Source organism: Labeo rohita, chromosome 13, assembly GCF_022985175.1.
Source record: "Labeo rohita strain BAU-BD-2019 chromosome 13, IGBB_LRoh.1.0, whole genome shotgun sequence".
NCBI classification, from domain to species: Eukaryota; Metazoa; Chordata; class Actinopteri; order Cypriniformes; family Cyprinidae; genus Labeo; species Labeo rohita.
The window spans coordinates 23,110,830-23,121,241 of record NC_066881.1 but is presented as its reverse complement, the minus strand read 5'-3'; the positions used below and the strand labels follow the sequence as shown (position 1 = coordinate 23,121,241).

Here is a 10,412-nt window from a genome sequence, read left to right as displayed (position 1 = left end):
TTTGAACAACATGAGGGTGAGTAATTAATGACTATCCCTTTAAAAGTGTGAGAAGTTTTCTTTTTTACTGAGTTTTTATCCACTTGACAAAAACAAACAAAAATAATTAGAATTAATTGTTTTTTTAGGTTTAAGATTATTCTTGAATGAATTTCGTGTATTTATCAACAGGTCATCAGGCGTTTCAAACATGAATCAAAAACAAGTCACAGTGTGTCTCCAGTATGTGCGTTTATTGCAACTAAACATTTTTACTAAAACAGAAAAATGCGACAAATCAAACTACCCTTCCGTAAGAAGATACTGAAGGTACTGGTGGGGAATTCAGATCTGAAAGGGTGTACAAAATGCAATCATACATAATTTTTCAAAGGTTTATTTAAATAGATAAGAAAATTACTAAAATAACTTACTTCAAATGCGCTATTTAAAAAAGATCACTCAGCTTCAACCTAACCAAACCTGTAGGATTAAATAAGCCATTAAAAGCAGTCCTACTATACAAAAACAAACAAACAAACAACATAGAAATATAATAAAAACCAGTTCTGGTCCAAAAGTGCAAACATGTTTCAAATTATAGGAAAAAAATCAATCAGTCCAGCACAATACAGAGTCACTTCAGCTTGCAAAAATATGTTGCGTACATATGCTTTAAGATCACTTTTTCCTGTAGCAAGTCCTAGAGCATGATCAGGGCTACCCACTACATCTCGGCTGACAAATGTTAAAAATATTTCTTTCTGCTAGATTAGTTCTCAAACATAGAGAGAATCCAGATCTCAGCTCTTTTTAGCCAGAGCAACATTAGTGGTGAGTTTAATAAAATAAATCTCACCCATGTGCTCACATCAGCACTTCACCAGTGAGGTGACAATTGTTATTATTATTATATATATATACTTTTTTTTTGACCAAGACTACAGTAACCTTCTTATTAATTCTTTAGTCTTCAGTGTTGTTCTTTTAGACTCTGGAATGCAAAGTGGTTTGTTCGTCAAAGTCTTCGATAAATATCTGGAGCTTTAAAGCCGCAGCTCGGTGTCCTCTTTTGGTTCTGGAATATTCGGGAAGGCGATGTGCGCACCTTCACGCGTCTGACCGAGAGCAGATGCGACAACGTCGACGGCTAGGCTAGTTGTGGCCTCTATGGCCTCAGGTGTCGCTCCTAGTGTGGGGTTCACTTCAACCACATCCATCACAGAGAGCAAACCTGTGTAGCCCGAAACAAAAATTATTAGCATTAAAGTTTAAGGATTTATTTGATTTCACAGACATTGGGTATATGTATAGTAGACCTGTACCTGTGTTATGGATCTCCTCAGTTAAATAGATGCCCTCTCTATAAGTCAGTCCTCCATTAACCGGAGTTCCTGTGGCAGGAGCCAGGGATGGGTCAAATGCGTCAATGTCAAAGCTCAGGTGGATAGGCCTTTGTTTCCTGTATTCAAACATGCAATTCAGGTTAAACAACACAAGTTGTGAGCTTGTATGCCCTCATAAAACTATTCCGCCCCACAGAGTTCAATAGCACACAGGACTACATGTAGAATAAACAGCAACATGCAATTTGCTGCTGGTTGTTTACAGAAGCACTACTACTAGTTAAATAACTGTGTATGTTTTTCGCAATATCACTATACCTTGCTAAGAGGTGATCCAATGTGACCTCCATTACCCTCTGAATACCCATCCTGTCAATATCCCGCATGGAGAAGTACTGGATTCCCAGGGTCTTCAGGATTATACTATAAGAGAGTTATAACATCAAATTGGTTAGTAAAATAAAAGTAGTGATGCTGTTTTCTCTTTCTACACACTTATATACTTTATGTATTATAGTGGATTCACCATTAAAGGAGAAGTCCACTTTCAGAACAACAATTTACAGATAATGTACTCACCCCTTCTTCTTTCTTCAGCCGTAAAGAAATTATGTTTTTTGAGGGAAACATTTCAGGATTTTTCTCCACATAATGGACTGGTATGGTGCCCTGATTTTGAATTTTCAAAGTGCAGTTTAAATGTGGTTTCAAACAATCCCAGCTGAGGAAGAAGGCTGGGATCATTTACAACTGCATTTTGTACGTTCAAAATCGGGGCACCATAGCAGTCCATTATATGGACAAAAATTCTGAAATATTTCCCTCAAAAAACATAATTTCTTTACGTCTGAAGAAAGAAAGACATGAACATCTTGGATGACAAGGGTTGAGTACAATATCTGTCAATTTTTGTTCTGGAAGTGGATGTCTCCTTTAAATTTTGTCTTATTTAGTCAGTCTCATGTTGGCTTCATCATAAATATTTTAATTTGTTCCCTGCTGGCGGCTGCAGGTAATGTCAGTTATATAAATAGCCTATGGATTGTCACAATTGGTGATTTAGTGGGATAGACTTTAGAGAACAGTCAACAGGTGCCAAATCCTGGATGACAGAACATAGTGTACTTACTGCTCGCCTGGATCCACATCTCTGAGGCCAATGTAGACCAGATCTCTGGCAGACAGGAAAGGCTTCAGCCAGGAAAACCCAGGAACTTCTGGCATCTGCAGGTGAGAAAGTAAAAGATAATGGCTTTAGATGTTTTTTTTTTTTTTTTTGGAGTCAAACTCATGTCATGTCATGTATGAGTTTTGCTTTCATTTGAGATAAAAGAATTAAAAACATGTCAGAGATAGCATAATATCAACATTACAATTTATGTCATTTTTTGCGCATGAATGCTAATCACCTTGTCCTGCAGGTCCTTAAGTAAGAATGCTACAGACTGGCCGTGAAGGTTTCCAGAAGGTGAAGTCAGGGGAGTGTTGATATCTGCGTGAGCATCCACCCATATCAGACACAGGTCAGGGCACTGCTGAGCGTGACCTTCCACCGAACCAATCGCTAGGCTGCAGGGTTGAAAGCATTGCAAATGTTAATATTTGATGATTTTGGCCTTTAATAGAACAAATTCAACACAGTCTAAGACTAGATGAAGCTAGCTGGAAAAACAAACAAACAGCTTCTTGGGTCTAAGAGACAAACCTTGACCTTTTAGAAGTGAAGTGATGCAACTGACCTCAGTTTAGCACCACAACATTTATTTCTGCTTGTGCCAAAAGGACATAAATGCACAGACTGGTAGAATAGGTAACTAATTACAAACACTGATATTTTCCATTTGCAAGACTCATAACTACATATCGAGATAAGGCTTTGTAAATAAAAGTATGTATTTTTAGCCCAAGCTTTAAAATTCTGTGTACCTATGGTCTCCTCCCAGCATGATGCAGGTGTGGCCCGCTCCCACCGCACCACTCACAGCTCCCGACAGCAGCTTATTGGCACGTCCGACTGTGCGTGGGAACGGCACGTGCATGAAGTGCTCGTCTTTCTCCAGATGCTTGAAGGTCAGGTCTCCAAAATCATGCACAGCGTAGTCTACAACAAAACAGGACATATTAATAAACTAATGACACATTAAGGTTTTCTTCACACAAGCTTAGGCACACTTTCAGCGTACTCTGACCAAGCACATGCTTCTTTCCACGAATTTGATTTGATTGACAAGTTCTGTTACTCTATCCCAGCATGAATCTGACAAAGCCATTTAAGTGTCATATAGAAATGTAGGTAGGAACTCCCATAGGTGGACACTGATGAAGGTCTAAACAGCTGATGGGGCCCTTGGATGACAGAACCAGACCAGCCACGGTGACTTGAGACAAGTGTTAAATTACTTATCAGATTTTAAATGACCAATGATGGACTTGCATACCATCAAGTGGCCTCCTAACAGGAATAGATGTGAGCACTGTGGCCCAGTTAAAGTTTAAATATGAGATGTTTTCTGATTGAAAACAAGCAAACCATAAGGACATTACGGGGTTGGCCACGATAGAAGCATGAGGGATGATCATCATAGGCTAAGGATAGAGGTAAGGGTTAAGTTTGTATTGATTTAACTGCATTTGAAGACTTCAAGTTCATTTGCAGTTGTGGCTGGACCAAATTTTTTGATTTTGAAAGCGAGCGTGTTAAATTACAGCTCTCTTTAGTGTAATTATTCTAACACCTTGTCATATGCAAGACATTTACAACCAACAGTTGGTAAAGAGAGCACTACATCTATATTTATTGCATTGGATAGTGTGGATAGTGTAAGCTCTGATATAGTTTAGTCAAGAATGCTTGCCATATATGGTGCTATGGTTATTTTCACAACTCCAAACACCTGATGCCAAGCCCCTGTTAAAGTGATGCAACAAATCTTCATTGCATCACGTTGTACATACATATATATATATATATATATATATATATATATATATGTATGTATGTATATGTATGTATATATATATATATATATATATATATATATATATATATATATATATATATGTGTATGTATATATATGTATGTATATATATGTATGTATATATATGTATATATATATATATATATATATGTATATATATATATATATATATATATATATATATATATATATATATATATATATATATAAAACTCCGTTTTTCCCTAAAGTAATTTAACGTCCTAAAGTGTCCCAAGAAAATTCCCAATAAAATGAAATGTGCAAGATCAATCGGTATGCAAGAGGTACTGAGACAAAAATATATACAGCGTCCCATTTTTAGCGATAATAAGGGAAAATCCTGCACGGCTAAGGTGAAACGGGGTCTTCGATGCTGTGTCATTTGTTCATAACCGCCGACGGAAAAAATCTCAGGCTGAAGATAGCAGGAACTATCGCATTACATGGAGAACATGGAGTTACGTAAAGCGATCCTACGCTCAGCACGATGTTTATGTGATTAACAGCTGACTAACTGTAGGCGAGACTGACTGGGTGACTTGCACATTCCTAGTACGACTAGTAACTCTGGAATGTAATGACACTGAAGCATTTGACTGTAAAGACGAATTGCGGCCTGTTTTTATTATCGTCATCATTGTTATTTGTAGTACCAGTAGCCGTAAGTCATGTCAAAAATAATATTCTGATAGCAAGTCGATCCTAAAATTAAAAATATGTTATATCACTCTCTACAGTACCAGCAGTGGCGAGCGTACGCGCCACACGTGTATTTCATAACGTTGACGCTCGGGTGCTTTTTTACAGTCTATGTCAAGGACAGATACACTTCAAAATTCGGAGAAAATGCTCATCTTTGTCGTGGATCAGTGTAAACACGGTAGGTAATGTGAATAATAATATTATAATTCAGGGAAAACTACAACAGTAGAATGTAAAACGTAATTTATTCCTGTAATTTCAAAGCTGAATTTTTAGCATCATTACTCCAGTCACATGATCCTTCAGAAATCATTCTAATATTCGGATTTCCCGCTCAAAAACATTTATGTTGAAAACAGCTGAATAGAGTTTCTTCAGGTTTCTTTGACGAATAGAAAGTTCAGAAGAACAGCATTTATCTGAAATAGAAATCTTTTGTAACATTATGTCTTTATCATCAAAAGTAAGATTTATATCATTTCTTTGCAAAAAAAAAAAAAAAAATACTGACTCCAAGCTTTTTGAATGGTATGGTGTATAATGTTACAAAAGTTTTTATTTCAGATAAATGCTGATCGTTGGATCTTTCTATTCATCAAAGAATCCTGAAAAAAAATGTACTCAACTGTTTTTAATATTGATAATAATAATATTTTTTCTGAACAGCAAATGAGCATATTAGAATGATTTCTGAAGGATCATGTGACATTGAAGACTGGAGTAATGATGCTGAAAATTTAGCTTTGATCACAGGAAAAAATATTTTAAAATATATTCAAATAAGCAGTTGCTTTAAATAGTAAAATGTTTCAAATTCACAGCTTTGCTGTATTTTAGATCAAATAAATGTAGGCTTGGTGAGCAGAAGAGACTTTAACAAACATTAAAAATCTTACTGTTCAAAGGCTTTCGACTGGTAGTGTACATGGCTCTCAATGCATGAATGTTTATAACTTAAACAATGAAGCATTGTTTGTTGCTTATATTTTGTTTAATATTCATTTTTGCTTTTGCATATTGAAAATGACAGTGAAAATTCACTGGTGTTGCTGTCTTGACTACTGTAGACAGTGAAAATTTTTCCTTTCCACCTCATTCTTTCCAGACAGGAGAAATAATGCATGACGACTTCATTGTTTATTTAGTTCATAAGGAATAATTAATTATGGAAACTTGTAATTAAAAACCACGAATGTTCTCCAGTAATTTGAAGCCTCCCATCCCAAAGCTTTTGTTACGGAGTCGTGGCGAGAACTGCTTTTACATTTACTGGCAGCTTTAATCAGAAATCCCAGAAATCCCATGACCTCATCAGGTTCAGACTAGCCAGGGGACCCAAAATAACATCTGCCTGTATTACTCTCCGCCTAAGGTTTTTTATTACATAAGTCTGCACCTTGAGTCAGTTCATCTGAAACCTTATCCTCACTTCAACCCTATAGAATAGCACAAAACATAAAGGCCATTAAGCTTATAACCCCCCTCTTGCCTACGTCTCTGCACCCTACTCTTTCTAAGGAATTCTAGAACTTTTTGTTGAACCTCTGTGATAAATAGCTTTTGTTAAGGGGTCAAACGGCAAGACGCAGGGTAGTTAAATGACTAAAGAGACACGTTATATAAAAGTTGAAAGCCGCGGTTTTATCCAATTTAGAAAAAGCAGCGCAGTGGACGGTAAAGACGCGTTCTGTTCGAACGGCCCCGTGTAACATTCCTGAATCGAATGTTGCTTTGAATAGACACGCAAGTTCCCTACTGCGTCATCCCAACTGAAGTATTTTATTAATGATAATACCCTATTGTTCTGTGCTGTCACCTCATAGCATCTCTGAATGTGTGAAGGAGCTGCAGTGACTCACGTAACAGTGAGCCTACATACAGTAAATCCACCCCTCCCTTTCTCTCTCACTGCGGCCAGACAACATTTAAAAGTTCTTCACTGACCGAAACTGTTTTATTTAAAGCATTCCGGTCATTAAAATACTATAGCCAAAGTATTATTGCTACATGAAACATTGTAAAGTATCATTGTGAATTCATTCACGCTGGGCCGTTGGATGATGTAACAGCTAATCCAGCACACCCGTTCCGATTGTCTGTGGCGAAGCCGCCACGAAATTATTTAAAGATATAGATCACCCCCAAAAAACGAAAAATCATTTTAAATCTGTATGCCTTTTTTACTTAAGTATTTGACAGACAGAAAGACAGTCTCGGTTATCATTCACTTTTAACGCGCGGAAAAATGACGCAATAAAGTGAACGTTACTTAGGCGGTCTTTGAAGGTTTACGTTACATAAATGATGACATGAATTATATTTGGATGGAGCTCTCTATCTGTGTTCTCCCCAAGTGTTTTTTAATCTTAAAAGTCTATAAGTCAATCAATCTAGAGAAATACAGCTAATACAAATGATGTACTTACCCAGATTTGAAAGTCTCTCCACCAAACCCGCATCACGGATGGCTTTGGGTCCATGTTCTACCCCTCTCCTTTTCTGAATGAAAGATGTAAAAAATATAAAAAAATAATAAAAAAAAAAATACCGTCACATCACTGTGTTATACATTTATGTGAGTTGTAATTGTTGTAATAAATCTATATTTCTCACCTGTCCTTTGGAAAACGGAGCTCCCAAAATGGCAACAGAATGCGATCGGTTCTGCTGGCAGGAACTAAACGTGGATTTCAGTAATCTAGACAGTGCTCCTCTCAAGGCCATGTTGACTCAACTGTTGAGTTCTGAAATTAAAAAAAAAAAACGCAGCTCAAACGAATAGTCTGTCGCCCGATGTGGCTTTTCACTCTTCTGGCTCAAAGACCGCCTGTTGAATCACAAAGAACTGCCACGACGTTTTTCTTTAAGTCTTCCAGTTAATTCATATTCAGTTGGTGAATAGCGGAAAGTGAAGCTCAAGCTACACGTTTTGGCTGAAATCTCAAGACCGCCCCCCCAAATCTAACAATCCTTCAGCATCCAATTGTTTGCTATACGGCTTCTCTCTGCATCCGCTCAGTGCGGCTTGAACCACGTTTTTCTATTCATAGAGGGGGCAACCTACGTCATACCGGATGACACACCTTCCTCCCAGCCAATCAGAAGCTCTGCCAGTGTGGGTTTGTTTCGATGAGCGTGGCCCTTGGCGAATGAGATGTGGTGCCTTTTTTGTGGTGTTGGAAATTTCCATCTCTGCACTGGCGACTGACTGCATGTGTTTTTTTGGCTTACCTAATGTCTCGTCAACAAATTCCCATCTTACTTTTTGGAAAACAGATCCAGTGTCCATAGCATGGCTGCATGACTGAATATTTATGTTCTATAGAAATGTCTGGAATACCAGTATGATGAGGAGTGGCAAGTGGCATAAATAGTCCTTTGGCCTAATTTCAGTGTTCATACTCACTACAAATAAATACACAGAGGTGACGCATATACATAACTACATATTCATATATTATAGTAGTTCAGCTAATCACTCATCTGTAATACAGAATATATATATATGAAGAGTTCAGATGCAAAAGCCCCAAAATCCATCTGACGTATTTCTTTAAAATTAGCATTTCTTTCTGGCTACTTTATATAGGTTACTATGTAAGTACTGGTACTTCTGACTGGACTGAGGCTGGAATTTGAAGTAAAAATATTTGATGGACGTATACTGTGTGTCAGGAGCATTTACTCAGTATCATTATCTCATTTTGGACCGAGATGGCTTTTGCATCTGAATCTGAGTCCATATTCTCTGCAGTTTGGCTCCATCTGGTGGCTATTTTTTAATAGTCTATGGTTTAGACACGTCCGTGTATACACTACCAGTCAAACGTTTGGTAAGTCTCTTCCGCCTACCAAACCTGCATTTATTTGATCCAAAGTACAGCAAAAAAAGATAACTGCTTTCTATTTGAATATATTTTAAAATGTAATTTATTCATATGATTTAAAAGCTGAATTTCTAGCATCGTACTCCAGTCACATGATCCTTCAGATACCATTCTAATATGCTGATTTGCTGCTAAAAACATTTATTATTATTATTGTTATTATTATGTTGAAAACAGCTGAGTAGAATTTTTCAGGTTTCTTTGATAGAAATAAAAAAGTTCAAAAGAACAGCATTTATCTGAAATAGAAATCTTTTGTAATATTATAAATGTCTTCATCATCCTTTTAAAGTAAAAAAGTAGAAAAAAGGTATAAAAAAGGGTAAAAGTTAAAAGTAAAAAAAGACATTAATTTAAAGCATCCTTGCCAAATAAAAGTATTAATTTCTATCATTTCTTTCTCAGAAACAAAACAAAACAAAACAAACAAACAACAACAACAACAACAAAACCCAGATAAACAGATACATTTCAGATAAATGCTGATCTTTGGATCTTTCTATTCATTAAAGAATCCTGAATAAAATGTACTCAACTGTTTTAAATATTGATAATAATAATAAAAATAAAAATGTTTCTTGAACAGCAAATCAGCATATTGCAATGATTTCTGAAAGATCATGTGACACTAAAGACTGGCGTAATGATGCTGAAAATGTAGCTTTGTTCACAGGAATAAATTACATTTTAAAATATATTCAAACAGAGAGCAGTTATTATAAACAGTGAAAATATTTCGCAGTATTACTGCTTTTGCTGTATTTTGGATCAAATAAATGCATGTTTTGTGAACTGAAGAGAATTCTTTAAAAACATTTAAGTCTTACTGTTTAAAAACTTTTGACTGGTAGTGTATTTCGCTGCTATCATAATCATATGGCAAAGCTACATGGACAGATTTTGCATTTAATGTCATGTTGAATTTGTGTTAAGTCAGACTGCCCTTGATTATGCATAATTTGTGGGGTATTTGCTGTACCTTTGAAACAGTTAATTATTTCTGCGAAAAGAAAGTCAGCTGGACGTTTGGTGGCGCTGTAGCATTGATGCGATGTTTTGTGGTATATATCAAAGCATTTCCGGGATACTTTACTCATTGGGTGGAGTGTTAATAGTTTTTTACCTATGCACAAAAAGTATTCTTCCTCTCGGGGGCGCTTTCGAGCTCAAAAAGCGTGTTCTCACTTCGGTCGCATTCAAATCATGGGATGTTTTGCCTTTCTGTGCACATTATAAATTAAAAAAAAACGGTAATAAAATAAATCAGTTAATTTCAGCGGTTTGTTTCTGACCCTCAACCAAAAATGAATAAACACCAAGCGAATGTAATTGTTCCGTCCTTATTTGCGCTGAGAAAAGTATCAGGTATCACGTGACGATGCCGTCAACGTGCTACTTCAGCAACGCCCTTGACAATATTTTAAACTTGAATAATCACACTTATAATAACCAATGAAGAGACAATTCTCAGTGAACACTTGAAAAAAGGTGAGAATTA

At 36.4% G+C, this 10,412-nt stretch overlaps 1 protein-coding gene across 1 annotated transcript; it reads right to left on the bottom strand.

Annotated features, from left to right (window-relative positions):
- Positions 1-214: 214 nt before the first annotated feature.
- On the bottom strand, positions 215-8,059 carry arg2 (arginase 2). Its single transcript, XM_051126246.1, has 8 exons — positions 7,641-8,059; positions 7,454-7,526; positions 3,252-3,426; positions 2,735-2,894; positions 2,455-2,549; positions 1,644-1,748; positions 1,305-1,441; positions 215-1,213 (listed from the first exon to the last, which is right to left on the bottom strand). Exons 1-8 carry the CDS (start codon positions 7,749-7,751, stop codon positions 1,026-1,028), a joined length of 1,044 nt encoding a protein of 347 aa, XP_050982203.1. The 5' UTR covers positions 7,752-8,059; the 3' UTR covers positions 215-1,025.
- Positions 8,060-10,412: the final 2,353 nt, after the last annotated feature.

Bases quoted from the DNA above. Each gene is read 5' to 3' on its own strand.
- arg2 (XM_051126246.1), bottom strand. From the start codon at position 7,751: ATGGCCTTGAGAGGAGCACTGTCTAGATTACTGAAATCCACGTTTAGT. The intron at 2,895-3,251 runs GTACACAGAATT...TCAACCCTGCAG, and splicing joins ATGCTGGGAGGAGACCATAG to CCTAGCGATTGGTTCGGTGG. The intron at 1,442-1,643 runs GTATAGTGATAT...GTTTGAATACAG, and splicing joins TTGGATCACCTCTTAGCAAG to GAAACAAAGGCCTATCCACC.